We start from the raw sequence: 19,814 nt of genomic DNA, 5'->3' as shown, positions 1-19,814 counted from the left end.
ATTTGTGTTCCTTTAAGGACAAGTATTTAAAACACAACATCAAGAAGGGAAAAAAAAAAAACAGAAACAAAAATGGAGCGTTCCCAGAGTGATATTGTGAAGAACTCCGTCGACTGATTCATCTATCAATTTGGCTCATAATTATTGACATAAAAAAATGAATTTGAAAGAAAAGCGTGTGACTCATAACAGCCAGGTCAAGCTTCCAGAAATAAAGGCAAGAGGGGGCGGAAGGTACGATCATAAAGAAACACACCAGCACAGCCAGCAGTGAAGCATAGAGTGTTTATTTGACCCAGTACACATAACAAACTCAGCTGTATAAGGAACACAATGTGAGAGGGGGCAACAGAAGCCTATACAAGTCTGGTCTGTCCCTGCACATCCCGTAATGTTGCCTTTATCGGAACTCTGGCCTTTTACACACCTATTGTTAACCTCTGGTCCTACGGATCAGCCTGGAGTGAGTCTTTGTGAGATTTTATTGTTTCTTAAAAAAAAAAAAAGTTGCCATTGCCAGAAATATACAGCGGATACATTTATATAAAAAAAAAAAAAAAAAAAAAAGGATAGCAGGCTTATAGCAAAAATATATACTTTGTATAAGTTTTAATGTTGCCCTCATTCTAAATAAAATACAGAAACATATAAATGTTCATCCATAGACACTAAAGTGATATGTTGGTGGATGCAGTCTTGGCTGATTATACCATGCAAAGTCACATTTATTGTCTCATGGAGAAGGTGTCTGATTTTGTTTTTCTTTTATTCTCCGCATGCAATCTGCGATTCTTCCACTAAACCCGCCTGCACATCAGGAGCTGGCTGACCACAGCTGAGAGAGCAATGTAAGCCAAAAAAAAAAAAAAAAATGGACATCTTGACAATTTATATAAAAAGAATAGTGGGAGAATTATGTACTTGCATATGCATCCCTTTTCAAATAGACAAGTGCTGATTTGCTCTAAAATTAAACAATCCAGCAGAGATTTGTAGCAAGGTTTGCAGTCTCCAACAAGGGCGGTAGCAGAAACAATCACTTACAAGGGTAGGACAATTAAAGAACACAACATTTAGACAAGAGAGCAGCCCAACAGTCTAGCTTGTAATGTTCCATTTTTAAAGATCCCAAAAGTGGCAATAAAAAAAGTCATATCTACAAAAATGATTGTTAGTTCAAAATAGGCTTGTTGAACAATTATGCAATTGACAGCCCTTTTGCTCACATTTTAACCGGGGTGCAGAAGCATAACAACGGCGCAACAAACTTCTAATAGGCAACTCTAAAACAGTGCTGCGTTGTTAAATTTTAGATTTCTCTTGATTGTTTAAGAAAATTAGAGTGTCACAAAATAAAAATCACAAACTCTACTCTTGTCAATACAGACAGTCCTTTGCGTAATGTTTGACGTCTTGTGGCCTTGCACTTTTCCAATGCAAAGAAGGGCGCTAGAGTTTAAGTTCATTCCTCTCACAACCCTTTCCACTTTTGTCACGTTTTACCCTTTTGTCCACTGTTAGCGGCAGATCAATTTTGTTCCAAGAGTCAGCGAGTGAGGACATCCACGACGGTCTCTGCAACGCGTTTTGCAGGTGGCACCTCTGAATTTGAAAAGCATGAAGAGACTTGGGGAGTGTTTTTGCATTTTTTGTCTAGCGGTTCAGTAGCTGCAACCGTCGGGGAAGGGCAAGCCAGCAGCACAATGATCTCCGCTGTCCAGTAGGTAGGGAGTGTTCTCCTCGTAGTGGGTGAGGGGCACGGTGTCGTCGTCAAGGCCCGGCAGGCTGTCCAGGTCGGCTTTCAGGTTAGGCCTCTGGTTGTCAGGGAAGGCCATGGAGAAGAGGGCCTCGGGGTCACACACAAACTTGTACACGTACCGTTCACCAGCCACCTGAGCGACACAATTCAGGAGAAAACGTTGGACTCGGACGTTTTAAAAAGATACATTTGAACACATATCCAAATGGTGGACACTTGTAAAGCATGGAAAGAAAAAAAAAAGATAACGTGCCTTTACCTTCTGCATGATGCCCTTCTCGTAGTAGTAACGCAAAGAGCGACTCAGCTTGTCGTAGTTCATGGCCGGTCTGTTCTTCTGGATACCCCAGCGGCGAGCCACCTTAACGGGAAGATTCATTGGTTTCAAACTCATCTGCACTGTCATGTGTATTCCTGAAAAAATCAGCCTCATTTACCTCCTCTGGCTCAATGAGCTTGAATTCCATCCCCCGACCTGTCCAGGCGATAAAATGTCCGTTGGCCGGGTCGTCTAGCAAAGTGACGAGGAACTGCCAGAGTTGCAGGGAGCCGCGGCGCTGGTACGGGGGTCCGTCTCGATAGATGGAGGGCTCCTGCTTAACTTTACCTGCGCGTGGGGACAATAAAGCGAGCCGGTCAGTTCTGAGCTTCACTGTGGTCGCAGTGTGGTGAGACATTCCTGCCAGATGGCAAGTGTGAAGTCCACTCGCTATTCATTGCACTTCATGGAAGAGTTGAAAAATTCCGAAAATGTCCAAAGATAAATCACGTCTTCCCCCCCAAAAGACTCTCACCTTCTAATCTTTCAGGAACGACGCAGGTATCGTCAAAGTAGAGTTGAGGATCTCTGTCGAAGGCGAAGCCTGAAGTCGAAAAAGGTTCAGTATTAGTTATATTGTGACTAGCAAACATGCAGTGCATAGCTAGCATGAACCATCCCACTTCCCCCTGACCGCTCACTTAAAATGCCGCTGACCTCTACTCATTCACGCATGTTGATCCCTGTTCGGCTCAATAATCCCCACACGGCTCATGGGACGCAAATACCTCACGGACGAAACACTTCTAACTCACGAGAGATAGCGAGAGAGAGAGAAAAAGAAAAACAATGACTTACTTTCGTGGTTATTTTGGTAGTAGCTGCCCGCTGTCCCAAAAGATGAGTGACAGTTGGGCACCTCTGCAAAACAAAGACAGTGGGCACATAATTTTAGACCAGAGCCTTTGGTGTCATCTCAAATGTGCGCCACATCAAAATCCACCTCACAGCTGATGGGTATATTAGGACTTCACATATAAAAAGATACACATCTTTAAATAGCAACTTTTGATTTGCGTGATTGGCTTCATGTTGCTAAATATCAGCAACGATGCTCGGGATCGGCGGCTGCTACCGCTCACGTTAAGCTGCGACTTCAACCGCCGCCCGCCTACGCACGCATATCTCAGAGCGGACTAAAACCTAGATCCGAGTAGCACCGCACAACCCACTCGAGCCCTCGCACGCCCACCAAGCCTTTAAACTGGATTAGAGCTGTGGCTGCTGTGTTAAATCTCAATGATAATCAAGTTACAAGCGGCCGTCCCCCCTGGGAGGTCTGGCTTCCGCTCGTCTCTGCATACCAACCACCACGCGATTGTTTATTATTCTGTGTCCCATCAACTGATAAGATTGACAGAGATCAACCGTGAATGAGACGAGACTCCGCAGGAAGTCAGCGCATCTGCTTTTCGTAGTACGGTCCCTGCCAACGTGTACGCGCATCCTCGACTCGATACGTGACGTAGGTTTCTAAAGGCCATAAGAAGCTAAGAGGATTTGTCATTACATCACTGCCAGGCCACCCGGTCAACCACCGTTCAGAAAAAGAGGAGTATGTGACGTTGATGGGAGTTTTTCCTCCCCCAAAGTTCAGGCGTTTCAGGAAAAGAGGATGTTAATACCGCAGAGCATAACAGCTGGTCTGTGTGGGTGTTGGAAGGACAACAGTCAGGCGCTTGTTTGATTTATACCATGTGACCAAACAGTGACTGTCTTTCATCGAGGCTCACAGGTTTCCCCAAACATCAGAAGGTGAAGACTTTTCTGATCAACTCGTTATACCTCGCAGACCGCAAAAGAACTCTGGCCTCGATCTATTCCAGGTAAGCTCAGTGAGTTTCTTGCCACCTGGCTGGATGACCCATTTACTTCTTGCCCTTAGAGGCTTAGGCTGAGCCGACAGACCTACTTTTACTTTACCGTCGTGAATCGGAGGAAGGATCAGATTGAACTGGGAAAGTGCGAGTGGGAAAGGGAATACCTGTGCACCCATGCCGCCATTACACGCTAAAACTTGCATTCATGTGTCAGGAGTCTGAACAAACACAGCCGGCCGGGCACATTCCTAACCCTGAGCTAACTGTAGACAGCCGGTCTCGGAAGACAAATTATGAAGAATCACTCACCGGAATCGAAGCAAAAATCACGGGGCTCCTGCTTGATGGCCATCGGGTGGAACGCAGCCTGGCGCGGGGGAGCCGGCGGGCCTGCGCTGGGAACGCCCTGCTCGGTGTATCTCGGGTCGATGAGTTCTTGTTTGAAAGGGTGTGGGGGTACGGCCACCAGGGGTTCCGACATTTGCCGATGGTACATTGGCCGGCCCTCGTGCGGCCGACCGTTGTTATTGGCCAGCGGGGGTAGGAAGTGGGGTCGCCCTTGACTCTCTGATGGGGGGAAAGGTAGGGATGGCTCTGACATCTGCCTCTGGAACCTTGAGATGGAAGGACAAACAACGTGAGGACTGAGAAGGTACATTCAACAGACTGCGGGCACTGTGGTGGAGCTTCTTACCTATGCTCCGGCGTGAAGTTATTGGCATCCTGGCCGATTAGCGCACACGGCACGGCGAATGGCGGGCTGTGGACGGAAAGTGGCGGCTGGTTTTGCGGGCCCACGCTCTGTTGCTGCACCTGCCGCGGTCCGGGGTTCAGACTGGCTACATTGGTATGAGGGGGAGGTGTAGGCTCATTGAGGGGGGGTGCTCCTGCAGTGCTAGTGGACCCACATGGAGACACCGGCGTGGAGGGGGGGGTTAATGGTTTGAAGCCAGGAGTGGACTTCCTGTCGCAGGCACTGCGTGTCAAAACAGGTCAAACGAGTCAGTCAGAGAGGAATTCTCATTATTCCTCCCAAAATATCTTCGGTTATTTTGTACCTGTAGCTGTAAAGGCACTTCTCTCCGTAGGGCATGGGACTCCTGTCCTGGTGGCAGGGGGACAGCTCTTTGAGGGGAGTCAGCTCACGTTTGATCTTTGTCGGTGGCGGTCCATGAAACATCACTGGCCAGAAAGAGCGAGAGAGACGACAAAACCGAGCACATCAGATGAAATCCAGACACCGCCTACGTAATTGAAGCCATCGGCAGAAGTGCAACGGTTATCTTAATCATATTTAGCACATCATGTGGACAATGCGTATACGTATTGCCTCATCTGTCCAGAGCCACTTAGCAGTTATTTATCCTCCATTTATGCCCCCACTGTTTGTGATTTAAACTGCACTAGACACACAAAAGCCATCAAACATCACGTCTGATTCCCATTAGGACGGAGCCAATCTCAATAGCCATGAATCAGTGTGGCTGCAATCTAATGGCTGGGAATGATTTGCTAGCCTGACTCCTGCTGTAACCATTAGACTAGGGAAGCAGCCCTCCGCATACCGGCTGCAGTTACCAGGGCGCCGCATAATGGCTGGGAAGAAACTAGATCCCGGGGAGGAGAGGAAAGGGCGTCCGATGACGAGGGCGTTGATGGACTGTGCCGAGCAAACAACGAGCGTGTGCTCCCTTGTGTGTGCACTTTGGAGCCAAACGGTGGGGAAAAGATTTTCCTTTGCACTCAAATGGTGCAAAACAGTCGGTGCGACTACCTTTTTTTATGCCCCAATTACATTCCGTATGAACCGATCTATCGCAACATCTGTCATTCCACCGCCGGCACATAAACAAGGAAGAAAACCAGATTGCCATTCTCCTGAGAAAACTTGAACTCGACAAATATAAGGACTCTTCCACAAACTGGTCCTTTGATTCTCTGCTGATCCTCGGCGATGGATTCAAGTCCTTTGTCCATAATCTGGAGGGGAGGGGGGGGGGGGCTCTACAGGGTTGAGAGCTTTTGTATTTCTTATATATAAAGTGCAGGCTCATTGTAATCGCCTATCTTGCAATCTGGCCTTGAATAGGAGTGAGAGAGAATGTGCCTGCAGCCTGGCAACTGCAGACATCATCAGCAACTCATCTCTCACTCACAGGGAAGCAACATTATGAACTATCTTTACGAACACAGCTCTGAATAATTCCCACACTGCACTTCTGATTTCAGCTCTAGCAACAATGCTGCATCCAATCACAAATTGCCACAACGGGCAGGATAACTTTTTTTACGACAGAGGAGCATGCACACACAGGCGCACACACGTTTTTTTGGGAAAGGAGAGTGGCGGCAGTAAAAGACCGCCCTATCTGCTGGAATCTGGTCCGCTCCGGCAGCGAGGCCCGAGTGCGGGAAAGTGTGAAATCAGATTAGGAGCTCGGCTCATGTGATGCCCCATGCCAATCGGCTGATTAAACTCGAAATGGTTGAGAGGGAGAGGCGGACGAGAGAGCGCACACAAGCCCAAAGCGGACTTCTGAGGACAAAGGATGACGTTTGTCCTTGACGGGATTAAGACATTTAGAAAAACAACAACAACAACGGGTGACCCAGACTACAGGTCAGTTTGAGGCAAAGACTGTAAAAGAAGAACATTTCGATGCTCCACTTTGTCGCAGTATAGTAATGCTTAAAACGTTCCAATTAGGCAACAAGCATATGAAAAAGTACTCACAGCTATCCGACTGGAAGTCGGGGACAAACTGCTCATCATCCGGCACCTGGGCTGTGGGGAGAAAGGAGGGCAAAAAGTTAAAACATGACAGAAATAAACACAAACAGACAAGTTAAGAAAAACTCAAAACATAACCACTCGCCACCTATTAACAAAAAACAAAAAAACGTCTGAGTCAGCAGGTTGTCGCGTACGGGACTTTGGCCACCTTCCCCTTGTTGCAAAACACCAAAACGTAAAACTAGTTGACACAAGTTAAATTTCCACCTCAAAAGTCCGATTCAGCATTTAGCCAAAAACAAAACACATGAACAAGGTTGCATATATTGCAAAGTTAAAAGTGGACCTCACCTTCTGCGATCCAGATATCCTGAAGCTGGCTGAGATCTTGGAACAGTTCTGTCCATCAATGACAAAGATAATATTAGCATTCTCTTCATTGATTGTAGGCTTTATTGGAACTGAGGTCACACACACACCTTCTGTGTCCTGGGCAAGCTCAGTGTCCACAAACTTCCTCTTTCTGTCACTGAAGATTTTGCTGCGTTCCTCGACGTGAGACTATTATGGGGAGAACATGCAGGAAGCGCAATTTAACATCAGGCGGATTTGCCAGTCAATCGATGGACTGTGGCTCGTCCCACGAATGATGCTTGTGACGTGTGCCACTTACATTGGGCGGGACCATGAACGGAACCTGTTGGTCGTAGAAGCCGTCCATGTTGAGTTTTGGGTTTCCTGAGGGGAGGGGGAGTTTGTGGGATGGTTCTTTGCAAATCACTGGAAGACAAAAAAAAAAAAAAAGTGCTACTTGAACATCATGTACGTCTGCCACATTTGCCATGTTGGGACAAATAATCGACTTTTTTGACATGTGAGCTGTACCAGGCAAGTGGAAGCTCCTAATGCAGTTACATAAGATGGAGTCATTGACTGAAATTGGCTTGCATCATCTTGAGTAAAACATCATGAATCACGGAGAGCAGCCGTTGGACTAAAACATCACCATCGGTCTTATGACACGGTGAGGAAACATAAAAAGTTGTATTTGTACAACAATGAGCAGCAGCCAGCAGTGGCCTCCATTCTCACATTTCTCTGTGGACCGAAAGATATGACTCACTGCGCTATCTCTCGTTAATGGATGACGAATAAAGCATAGCTGAAGGCAATTACTGCAGACTCTGAGCAGATAGCACTTAGAACATGAGTGTGTATGTGTGGCGCCATGTTACGTCACACAAAGTGAACATTTGACACTTTCAAAAGCCCTGACACAGAGTATTACCTGAAACGGTGTATCTTATAAAATCATTTTAAATATTACAACGAATAGAATTTTTTTTGTCAAATGTTGCAGCAGGAGCAAATGATATCAAAGAGTTAAGAAATGAAAACAAAAAATTCGCAGAACACAACATGGCCGAGAATGAAAAACAAGTGGTCACTGAACGCAGCGGTGGAGTCTTAAACTCAGATTGTGCAACAACACGTCAGCAGAACAAAACTTTTGTTAACTTTTGAGCGTCGGTGTACTAGAAGGTGTGTGTGTGTGTGTGTGTGTGTGTGTGTGGAGGGGGGTCATCCACCCCCCCCCCCCTTTTACTCCCCTCTCGCCCTTCCCCCATTCACCCCCACCCTTCGGTACCTTGTTTTTCTCAATGAAGTGAAACTTGATACGCGATCCGTGAAGGAAACGCAAAGGAGGAGGGGAACCATAGGCACCCTCATTCATAAAAAAAAAAAAAAAATCACAAACAATCCGCCTCTCCGCCAATGAGTCATAATATTCCAAAGAACACATCACGTGCATGCTTTTATTCTAAAATCCTAATTCATTTACTTGTGACGCATGTAGAAAAGTGTTAGTGAAAAGTAAATGTGTTTTGCTAAAATGGCGTTGCGCTCCTTCGCCTAAAACATTTGGCCGTTGCACAAAAATAAATAAATAAATTCTCCGCTGCACAGCAAAGCAAAAACGAAGCTTACTTACCTCGACTGTGTTAGTGCGTTTTCTCTTTAGCAAGGGAATGCTATGTATATGTCCACAAAAGAAAGACGGACGCGGTGTAGCCGCACGCTCAAATTGATGTGACCGTCTCCACTCGCAAAACTTAACTGAGATCTTCGTTCATCGTTCTACTTGCTTTTCCCTGGGGCTTGAGCGCAACGCGGAGAGCCACACTGATTGGTTGGAGGAATGTGTCTATTTGCCAATACAGCCAATGGGTGCGCGGTAGCTCATGAATTATGCACAATATCCCGTTCGACCAATCAGAGCGTGGCAGCGACCTATTTTTATGAATGGCTGAATTTCATTCACTTTTTCCCCCCCCCTCAACCGTCGATGGCAAAGTTGACTTAAAGGAATAGCGTCAGTGGAAATGTACTCAAGAACAGAGCAGTTCGCATACAGTACTTTGAACTCTATTACAGCTTTATTTGCTGCATTTATCTCGGGATTCTACATTAGTAAACAAGTCGTGCTAATTAAATGCCACATATAGTTGACTATAGCATCGCAACTTGGTTTTTATTCAAGATAATTACGATCAAATTCCCCAAAATCAATTACAAAACAATCAATCTTCAACTAACGCTAATAATACAACCATGAATATAAACAGAATGCAGGTTAGTTGTCCAAACATGTTTGCATGTGTGTGTATGCGTGCACGCATGCTTTTGCGTCTAAAAAAAAAAAAAAAAAGTGAAACGGACACGCCACAGGAAGGTTAGAGGTCATGAAAAATAAACACATTTGTCATTATCACCCCTCTAACACCTTCGCATCCCATACACTGTTGAAAGCGTCTTTCTTTAAAAACTAATTTGAAAGCAATAATCCTTCCAATCCATGCATCTGCACGATGCATAGATTATGGAACTGTGCCAGAGTCAATAATAGTAAATTATGATAAAAAACAACAACACACTGCCTGACAAGAGTCGCCATTTTCTCACCTTTTTTCTGTCTTGCTGTTCTGTATAAACAGTACCGAGAGGGAGCGAGGGACAAAGCTGAGTGAGAAACGCAAACCCCTCCTCCATGATAAGGTTACGGCTCAGAGAGGAGGTGTTTAACTAAGAAAAATGTCTCGTGTCAGTTTTTCTGTAGAACTTCCAATTGGAGTGTCAAGCATCTCATTTCGAGAACTGCGAGCAAGAACAGCTGCTGAGAAATACATTTAAGTGTCTTTCAATAAATTTAAATCTGTTAAGAGTGTGTGAGGGGTCAACCAAAAACACCAAAATGACTGCATGAGCCGGTTTTGGGTCCTGACCAAATAGTTGTGTATGACTGCCTTGTAGGGTAAATCACAAATTTCTCTCCAACATATCCCCCTACAAGAAACGAGGTTGCATCTTGGGAGGTAGTTTCAGAGCCATGACAACAGCGGGACACTTAAAATGTCGAGACGGGGATGTGAGGTTTAAGATCCAACACTCACTTCTATCACCTTGCTGTGCTCAAGGCAATTGTAGCTTCCGAATACGTACGTCACATCGTATTCTGACACTAAAGGTCTTGTAATTATCGACAAAATGCACTATAGCCCACTTCTCTGGGTTGTGCGTCAAAGGTGGATAAATTGAGGATCTTCTGTTACAGCGCTGATGTGGCATCATGTTCGGTCATGCCTCAGGTCATCATCGTCTTGTCTTTCGGCGAGATGATGATGTGTGGTTGTGTAGGTGAGACTGTGACCAAAAATAGCAGCTGTCAAATTCAATTGTACACACGCTAAGCGTGAAATAGCAGAGGACATGTTTGCAAGCAGAAGCCTGCAGGGCCGCTAGTGTACCTTTTTTTCCAGCCTGGATGTGGTGGGTGCTTACTGGGAGGCATTCAGAGGGCGAGCGCATTGTGTTGCTCTGGCTTAAAATAAATGCAGTATATACGCAGACTATGCATTTTGTTGCGAGGTCAGGACGACTTCCTTGTCCCCCGAAAGGCTGACCAGTGCTAGCGTAGGTCAGTGTGACGCCAGCGTAAATTGCCCTATTGTAATTTGGGCTAATCTTGGTCTTTACTTAGCCCAAGGACACTCATATGCATATAAATAAATACACAATAACATTACATCATCACAGGAAATACCTTAAATAAATATGCACTGTACGCGCTGCTATGTGCAATAAACTCATGTTATGGTGTCCAATGAAAAGCATGCATCTAAAAAAAGGTTTTCTTCATCAGAGATGAATGCTTTTTATTGTTTTTTTTATTGGATAGCAATGTAACACATTGATATCATCATTGCCCACTCAAAATAACAATTTCTGTGTTACTTATAAGATTAATAACAGATCTGAAATTATTTATCAATTTTTGTGTCATGTGGCAGTTTCATAAACCACTCGTACTATATTTCTATAATTCTTCATTACAAAATATAGAGATCAGAGCATTTCTCTATTTTTTATAAAAGTACATTGATTCTATCCTTCTGAAGAGGAAGCAGCTGTAAAATATAATTGTGCAAATATCTTGCCTTTTTTCCTCTTTGTATCCACCCAAAAAAAGACAAATATATGTATATAGTGTTTTTATATTTAAAATGTGTGCCTATTGTTGTCCAATTAAAAGCATGCACCTCTAATTGACATTCCCAACCCATTTTAAATAAACAAATACATTCAAAAAACGAACAAACAAACAAACAAACAAACAAACAAACAAACAACTCAATAAATAAATAAATAAATAAATAAATAAATAAATGAAATCAGCAGATAGACTCGTTACACTGGAGAGCTTAAAGTAGGTGAAACATTTGCATTTGTACAAACTTGGAGACGTCTGTCTAATGGCTGCCCCTCCCTTTTTTTTTTCTTCAAGTGTATCCTTTGGGCACAACATATTCTTGGAGTGAGGGACAAGATTTGACATGATGGCTATTAATAGTACTTTGCCAGATAATTCCTGCCTTGTTATCTTTGTAGCCACGCTCAAGAAGCCTCGCCAAAGGCACGCTTTTCCTCTCAGTTGTGTAAGCCATGCTTCCCCGTTTATGATCCCCACATTTTCTTCCCGTGATGTTCTTGGACTATTTCTAGCATTTTTTTGTCACATTGGAGTGACACTCTGAAAAGACACTCGACCACAGAAAAGCACTCGGATCAACTTAGTCTTGCTTAAACCGTGAATGGTTTCTGTCTTGCAGCCTTTCACATTCGCTCAAATTAGCAAGCTAATTAAGTCCTTTAGAAAATAGACCCATGGGGAGGAAAAAAATCTTGCTAATGGCGCAAAAAAAAAAAAAAGATCAGCAATGATGCATATAATAGCCAATTTGGCTAAGTCTCAACACTAGAATAGTTTGCTTAAACCACTATCACACAAATTTTACTATCTTTTCATATTTTTATTTATTGGAAATACTAGATAAACAATGCAGTATGTGAACATCAACTGAAATGAATTCTCCAAGATTGGCGTCTAATGCACCCTAACCCTAACCTCCCTAATCTATTTTACATTAAACCAGAGATTTTTTAAGATGTACACAAATATAGCTTGATTAAATCACAAGACGGTAAACATTTAAAATAAGCAAAGTTGGTAAAAGCTGCATCAGTTCACTTTAAAATAAAAATACTGTTATTTTATTTTTCATGGGTTTAGCTGGTGGAATATTGCATTCGGGAATGCCAGGAGCTAACACAGCAAGCTGCACTATTGATTTTGTGGAGGTGGGGGAGGGTCTGTCCTTGACCCTCTCAACCAAACTAACCCGAGGGCAAAACAGAGTCCTGGTTTTATCAAATCACATGACAATTCACAATTGTAGATCATGGCTACATTTCTAAAAACTACAACAACAGAAATCTCAGTCGACGAGTTAATTTTTCTTTTTTTTAATTATGAGGATTTTTGAAAATCATTACTTAAGTATTCAGTGAAAAAAAATATTAAATTACTGACTAACTGGTGGGTAACTTCTTATTTATTTTTTTAAATGAACGTCAACTAGACAAAAACTATAAACCACGAATATGCAAATTCAAATATTGGCAAACAATAACCTTTTAAAACAATATTGTTTTTGCATAAAATAACAAAACTATTCTGCTACAAAAATGATCTTGAATCATTTAATTCTATTGTATTTTGACAAGTGGATTCCCACATGTCCAACAGCAATGCTGACATCTGTTACTCAAAAAGTGTTTCAACTTAAATCTGTTAAAAGTGCCATGTTTTCTTTTTTTTCCTGCTTCTTTTGAAAATAAACAATGCTTTCTAGTCCTAATGGGTCTGATTGGGTAGGACAAACTCTGGTTTGCCTTCACATGTTGTGTCTGATTGTAGGTTTCATTCCAAGAAGCATTCAAATGTACAAACACAGACTTAAAAACAGCCTATTGTATGTTTCTCAAATTTCTTGTGGAATTCTTGCAGGCTGAAATGCCAACATTTTAGCCAGACATACTACATAACAGCCGTCGTTCATCCACCCATTTTATTTAGTACCTCTTATCCTCACTCGGGCCGCCGGTGAGCACGAGCTGAATCTGTAAGGGAAAAATATAGAATTTCACATTTTTCACCGTGAGTCTGCGTGGTGTCATTTGACCACGGAGTTTGACTGGTCAAATAGGGACAAAGTTATGTTCGAATGGTGAAACTGAATCATGGAAGGCAAATCTCTGACAAAACAAAATAAATCGCATAAGCTAAAATAAATACTTTTCCTGCAGATATACATACAAATAGTGAGCGGAATTTTGCTCGACATTCCAGAGTAAAAGTCGTATTTCTCATTACCAAAAATACTCGAGTAAAAGTAAAAATGGATTTTGCATTAAAACTACTCTGACAAGTATAATTGAACCAGAACATAGCTTAAGTAAAAGTAACGGAGTAAGATGTAACTTGCTACTCGCTGCTGCTAACGTATTTGTCATTGTTTATTGACTTTTGTATCATTTAGGTTTAAAATAATGAAGCGAGCCAAGATGACATTTTTGAGTATCTCTCACTCTATTGTTGTTACAGCAGGCATGTCACATGAAATGTCACAAACAGGTGCTACATGTACATTCAATGTGGTTATAGGGGTCTATGACATTGCTTGAACAGTAAATATGACGTTACTGTCAACACGCAATCGTCTCCGCTTCACATACACACTCACAAGAAACACTATGTGATATACTGTCTCAGTGTTTTTTTTTTTTTTTTTTAAACAGCATTGATGAGTTGAAGTGAAGTCTGCGTGTTTTTAAAGGGAACAAGTGAGGTAAAGCTGATAAAGCCTCACCCCGTAGCACATCTTAATTTGTCTCACGCTGAGTGTCTTGCAAAAATACCAGTGGACTGAGATGGTGAGCCCCCAAAAGTTGAACTCATTCATTTCTTTTTAAATGTGCGTGTAGAGGAGCAAAAGCTAATCGATTCATTCACAAGTTATCAGTTTGATCGAATTATATTTGATAAATGATTAATGAAAATAAAATAAAAATGTTCTGATGTTTATTTATGGAGCAAACCAGTAACAGAATAAAAAAGAATTTGTGCGTTTCAAAACAGTCTCTGAAATAATATCCTTTTTTTTCCCACAAACATCTTTTCGAAAATCGGATTCTTTGATTCATCAGTTTCCCAAAATCAACAGATGAATCAATTCTTAATATAATCGTTGGTAGCAAACCTACTTGTGGGAAAATTAAGAATGTTTAAAAAAATGAGGTGCATTTGCAACACGACTCACTCCCGTTACACTTGATTTATTTGTTTGGTCTCGTTTGTACACTTGTACAAGTGTCCTTAACGTTAAAATTACACTCAAAGGTTACTTGGCGACAGTTTGATTTATGATAATTCCTACGATGGGAAATAAGGTGTTGAATTCCAAACAGCTGACCGGCGCTTCTATACGTCCAGTAGTTAAATTGGCGACTTCCCATCAATCACACTCATAACTTTGTATTTTGAATTAATTTGCTCACATTTTGAAACCCTAAAATGATTCAGAAATGGTGAATTAAAAAAAAAAATGGATGTGAATTCAATTTAAGGGGAAAACCTCTCAACCCACTGATCATGGTGAACAATTCTGACATGACGTGCTTAGCTTGCAATGACGGCGATATATTAAAACACACTTGTATGCACAGTACATGTGATCTAATACTACATTCCTGATATATACAAATACTATGCGTCGTGTACAATTTGACATAATTTTTGACATTCTCCCTCACCTTTTGACAGTTGGGACACACGCGACAGGAAGCCACCATTCATAATCAGGCCTCATGTTTCGCGGGCGGCAAATTAGACCCTTCCCGAAATAGCGGGATGCATTTAGAAAGGGGGGGGCTTGCAGTTTTAGCTTTGGTACATAAAAACCTGCAGTGATCTGGCTGTTGGTCCCTGAGGGGATGTACAGTAATTGGACCACTGGAATATCAGCTTTCAAATTTGAAGCCCGTGTTGCCAAAGTCGCTCTGAAGGTACGTTTAGAGGGATGCAAAAATCCTGACGTGTTTGGCCCCATTCTAGACGACCCGCTGCCAGCCAGCCCAGAACAAAAGGGGTCAATAATGGATGAAGCCGCTTCCCTCTCTGAATCAGGGGTTCGGGACAAGCAACACCAATTATGTATCAGACTTGTTCTGGACGCGCAAGGCAACTTCCTGTTGTCGTCCTTGCATCACTTCCTGTTTTCATGCTTGGCAGGTGTTTGGCAGTTGACTGGATGGATCATTCAGAGACTTTCAGACCCGGTAGAGCTGCCTGTGTGTGTTTCTCTCTCTCTCTCTCTCTCTCTCTCTCTCTCTCTCTCTCTCTCTCTCTCTTTTTTTTTTTTTTTTTTTTAATCATTATTGTATCGTGAGTCAACTCTGGATGCGTAAACCTTTTTAGCATTTCAGTCCCGACTGCGGGTGCGCTTCTTGAAAAAAAAGAAGGGTGTCTTCTGGGGTGGACCCAGCAACATGGGAACCTGGTTCTTGTGGGTGATCCTGATCTGTAAAAAAATCAGAGAACATAGTCAACATCATATTTAGGGCACTTGTGTTCAAGTCTTAAGGGTTACAATATTGTCCTACATCATCCTTGATACTAACTTGGGAACATAACATATCATTTTGGTCCAGGAAAAGTCACAAATGTATATTTTGATTAAAAGTCCCAAGTTGTTTATACCCCCAATCTGGTTATAAAGATTAATTCACACCAGTGTCAAGCGCCTGAGTAAACTTCCAAAGCAAGGAAATGGCTGGGTCTCCTTTGTACTCCACTTTCCCGGAAATACACTGCAGACAGTTTCTACCATGGCCAAAAGTCCTGCAAACATTATGCAAATCCTCCTCCAGTTCTTCAGTCAGAACAACTGAAGCTATTGTGGGCTTCATTTGGTTGCTATAAGCCGAGCGGGCATCTTGTCAGATACGTTTCTGGTTTCTGACTTCAAAGTTCTCTGTGGCTATTTGTCAGTTCCACGTTTCTGTACCCAACAGACATTGAATGTCGATTCAAATGATCATGACTCACCCAATCAAATTGCAGATCAGATCCAGAACTAAGGTGAAATTCAGTCAGCATTGAAACTCAGTTGTTTCAAATATAAGAGCGATGGACCCAAACTGTATTCTTAGTTTTGATATTGTGCTACGGTGACAGTAATCGAGTACATTCTCATAAAAAAAAATAAAAATCCCTCAGTATCCCTCAGCCACTCACATAATACAACAAAACAATGTGGCTCCTCCACCCCCGTGAAGACCTGCGGTGGTAAAATTAAAAACGTTTGCAAGCATGAGGGGTACACAAAATAGCTGATGTCATTCTTTTTTTATTTTTTTTTATGAACAGCAGCTTGCGCGATTGGACGGCAACACTGCGTTGGATGTGAAAGTCTGGGGGTGTGCAGAGAAATGTGCCAACAAGCACAAAAGAAAGCAAAGGAGTCAAGGCTAAAGTAGACCAAAAAAAAAGAATAAACCATCAAGGATGAGAGATTTGCGCCATTCATTAACCATCCGGACTATCACAGTTGATACAGGTTAAATCTTAAGTGCCATTCAATGCCATTGAGTTGGATTATCATGGATAAAGCCACAGTTGGAGAAAAAAAAACCAAAGACATATACCCAATGTAAATGTAACACTCCAATGCCACTTTAATAATCACTGACATACTTTGTTGAGAGACTTTTTATCCAATCGGGGAACATCTCTACTTTCATGCATGTACCGTGCATCTAAAAAGTCGACACATCATGGTTCAAATGTCAGATTTTTTGTGACAAACAATAAATAAATAAATAAATAGTGCAATTCAACTGAAAAAAAGTGAGAAAACACCCACAACAAAATCTGGATTTTATTTTAGGTTAATCAGAGACACTTTGACTGCTGGCTGGTGTGTGGTGCCTATTATTTAACCTCAGTTTGAATAGGATTATGAATATGACATAGGCATATTCTCAGTCATAAGAGGGCGTGCACTGTTGTACAACCACAATATTTCAATTCTTTATTTTTACTTCGCTGGGATTTGACCTGGGATGTGTAGATCTTTTTATATTCACACATGTAACTGTTTAAAGCTTTTTCCAAGATCAAAAGAAGCGTATGTTCTCCATACACCAAGGATACAAAAGCAGACCCGGGGCAATGACATCCCTAAGTGATCGCCATAAATAGACAGATGTACACCAACCGCTATATCACGTAATTATTATTGTGCTCCATGGTGACAGTTTATAGCTTTTCTAAGAGATCAAAAGGTTGCTATGTACCCAAGACCAGTATCAAAGGAACAAAAGCCGAATCATTGAAGGTAGCAATTTCCTTTCTCAGTACGCATTTATTATGGGCGTTTACATCGCATGATTGCATTTGGACACTGGTTGAAGTAAAGTAGCCAGTGTCCAGCTAGTATCACGGTATACATTTACTGTCTCTTCAAAATAACTAAACCCACAGTTGAAATCAGTGCCAACAAACAAGAATATACACTCTCAAGTATCAATGTCCAAATTGTGTCCTAAGTGTCCTTACTTTGTGTGGCTACCATAATTCAAATTTAACACCCTTTCTTCACATCTAACAAGGCTCCCCCCCCGGCCGGGGGGGGGAAAACTGAGCCCAATGTGTGTCATGTCTTTAGTGTTGTCCCATGATGATGCAATAAAATATGTGACGTGTGTACCTACTTAAGTGAGACACTAGATGATTTCCAAGTTGTAAGAATGTCAAGGGTATAAAATCCGAATGCCCGAAGGTAGTAGCCAATGAAAAGTCATGTACAAAGTACAATGAGTGTGTATTGTTTGGAAATGGCGCTAAAGGGGAAGTCCGATTCTGCCTGTTGGAGTACACCGTATTCTGTTAGCCAGTATAATTATTGCCATTCACATACTTATTGGCTCAGAATGTTGCAAACTGCAAACAAAAAAAGGTGGTGAAAACGTAGCTCATGATCTTTTTCATTACCGTGGTCATACAGTTCTAAACAACCTCATTTTAATCTAGTTCTTCTTCATCTCAACCAAGCATGGTTAGCCATGGACTTGTTCTCTGAGAGTGCAACTTCTGCAGGCCTCTTTTTGGATTTGCAACATGGTTTAGCTATTTAGCTCTCATCACAAGTGTGCTCCATGCTTAAGTCACAAGTGATTGCTCTCACCGTGCACGGCGGTTGCATCCAGGGCTCGCCGTCAATCTGCATAGGCAGCCTTCGGGATGTTCTGTATGGATGAAGATAGAGAGACGAAAGTCGGATCGTGCACGCACGCTGGGAAAACATTGAAAACCTTTACCCATCATAACCTTACAAACCACAATATACACACGGACGTCATGTTTATAGTAAGATTCCTCTTACACAGGTGTAATTCTTTTTACTCAAGGACCTACATTCAAGATCGGGTGAATAACAGTTACGAGCGTTTAGAGAGACTCATAGTGAAGCTAATCCAAGGCTGCTCTTACGCATACACTGATTGTACTCAGAAACCACATGCCATTGAATAAAGGCCTTGACATTGGAATATGCTTTCAACACAGTTACGTAGGATTTCTTCAAATGAAATAGTAGTGATGTAATTCTACAGACTTTTTTGAAGGGTTTAACTTTTTTCAGAATATTGAAATCTATGAAACTGCTGTTTCTTTCCACTAAACTCCCAAGCCATAACAATTTTGGGAGGTAAAGTTGATATATTGCTACATTCTTTCTATATTCATGGCAAGATATAAAATGTTTTTAGAGCAATACTCCTGCCATGTTTTTGGACATTTTTACTCACAATGCATTGCTGAGTGAATGGAAAACAGTCCACCTACTCTCGTAAATGTGGTAGTGTTCACACACATTGCAATTTTGTGCACTTGTGAAAACCTTTTCAAACACATTCAGCAGCTAAGAAAGACCCCCTCCCTAGTTTAGGGAATGGAGATATTTCTCCAACATTGGCACAACCAAGACGAGACAAAACGTCTCCAGCTGAAAGAAGAAAAGACCACATAGAGGCTATATATAATTTGTTATGCACACAAGCGACATTGTTTGGAAACTCTCCGAGTTGAACATAAATAAATAAAATTCTAAAGAAATGCATTTTTGATCAGGAGGTTGAAGGTTTACTGCGGAGGAGGCACAAGACCGCTGAAGTGCGACAGAGAAGTGGGTCAAAACCAGTAGATGAAAAGTAGTAGCGACCTGATGGTGACGTTGGCGCATTGAGCCAGGCGCCGCCCGGCACTCTTCAGCCCCGTGTAGATTTGGCCCATCTCGATGGCCCCCTCCAGGCCCACCACCTCCAGAAGCTGGTCGCTAAAATCTGCACACACGACACATGCTAACATTTAGCTCATTGGCAAGAATTGTGTTGATTTCGAATGGTAGCGAGTACAGTATTCATAAGGCACTGAATTGATTATAACTGTCTGATTGCAATCAATTCATTGCCCTGAGAATGACATGACCTGGATGAAAGAGAATACTTGCACGCATACTCGAACAATCCTTTTCAAGATAGTTCAAAGATGAGAATGAATAAAAAAGGTTCCTTGCACTTTGGAAGCAACAAATTCAAATATTGGACTTAACACCACTACATGGTGGTGTTAAGTTTTGGGTAATTCTGGAGGCATATTTTTGGGGGAAATGAGTTGCAGGTATAAATAAAATCACATGTAGATTAGACAAAGAACTATGCATT

The 19,814-nt window shown here is 42.2% G+C and overlaps 2 protein-coding genes across 6 annotated transcripts in view; both read right to left on the bottom strand.

The window, feature by feature from the left end:
- Positions 1-749: 749 nt before the first annotated feature.
- etv5a (ETS variant transcription factor 5a) lies at positions 750-8,783 on the bottom strand. 2 transcript variants are annotated; one of them, XM_085920950.1, is made up of 13 exons: positions 8,626-8,783; positions 7,306-7,412; positions 7,112-7,193; positions 6,984-7,031; positions 6,633-6,683; positions 4,957-5,080; positions 4,593-4,874; positions 4,208-4,512; positions 2,877-2,939; positions 2,554-2,622; positions 2,197-2,366; positions 2,013-2,120; positions 750-1,892 (listed from the first exon to the last, which is right to left on the bottom strand). In XM_085920950.1, exons 2-13 carry the CDS (start codon positions 7,351-7,353, stop codon positions 1,662-1,664), a joined length of 1,581 nt encoding a protein of 526 aa, XP_085777076.1. In that variant the 5' UTR covers positions 7,354-7,412; positions 8,626-8,783; the 3' UTR covers positions 750-1,661. The 2 variants fall into 2 exon arrangements, with proteins under 2 accessions (XP_085777076.1, XP_085777077.1); XM_085920951.1 differs by having other exon boundaries at positions 2,019-2,120.
- A 4,822-nt stretch (positions 8,784-13,605) lies between these two features.
- dgkg (diacylglycerol kinase, gamma) overlaps positions 13,606-19,814 on the bottom strand; it is a 44,406-nt gene continuing 38,197 nt past the window's right edge. For 3 of the 4 annotated variants that reach the window (XM_085920852.1, XM_085920851.1, XM_085920853.1), the window contains 3 exons: positions 19,313-19,433; positions 18,278-18,338; positions 13,606-15,610 (listed from right to left, as the gene is read on the bottom strand). In XM_085920852.1, the coding sequence (XP_085776978.1) occupies positions 15,512-15,610; positions 18,278-18,338; positions 19,313-19,433 (281 nt within the window). In that variant the 3' untranslated portion in view covers positions 13,606-15,511. Of the gene's footprint in view, positions 15,611-18,277; positions 18,339-19,312; positions 19,434-19,814 lie in introns of those variants that run through there. The other variant, XR_015067285.1, reaches the window with a different exon arrangement.

This window comes from Syngnathus leptorhynchus, chromosome 9 (assembly GCF_054491065.1).
Source record: "Syngnathus leptorhynchus isolate UIUO chromosome 9, UIUO_Slep, whole genome shotgun sequence".
NCBI lineage: Eukaryota > Metazoa > Chordata > Actinopteri > Syngnathiformes > Syngnathidae > Syngnathus > Syngnathus leptorhynchus.
The sequence above is the reverse complement of the archived record's forward strand: the minus strand, read 5'-3'. Positions and strand labels throughout refer to the sequence as shown.

Excerpts from the sequence above, each read along its gene's own strand:
- etv5a (XM_085920950.1), bottom strand. The coding sequence starts at position 7,353 with ATGGACGGCTTCTACGACCAACAGGTTCCGTTCATGGTCCCGCCCAAT. Across the intron at positions 7,194-7,305 it reads CGTTCATGGTCCCGCCCAAT|TCTCACGTCGAGGAACGCAG; the intron begins GTAAGTGGCACA and ends TCCCCATAATAG. Across the intron at positions 6,684-6,983 it reads GGATATCTGGATCGCAGAAG|CCCAGGTGCCGGATGATGAG; the intron begins GTGAGGTCCACT and ends TTCTCCCCACAG.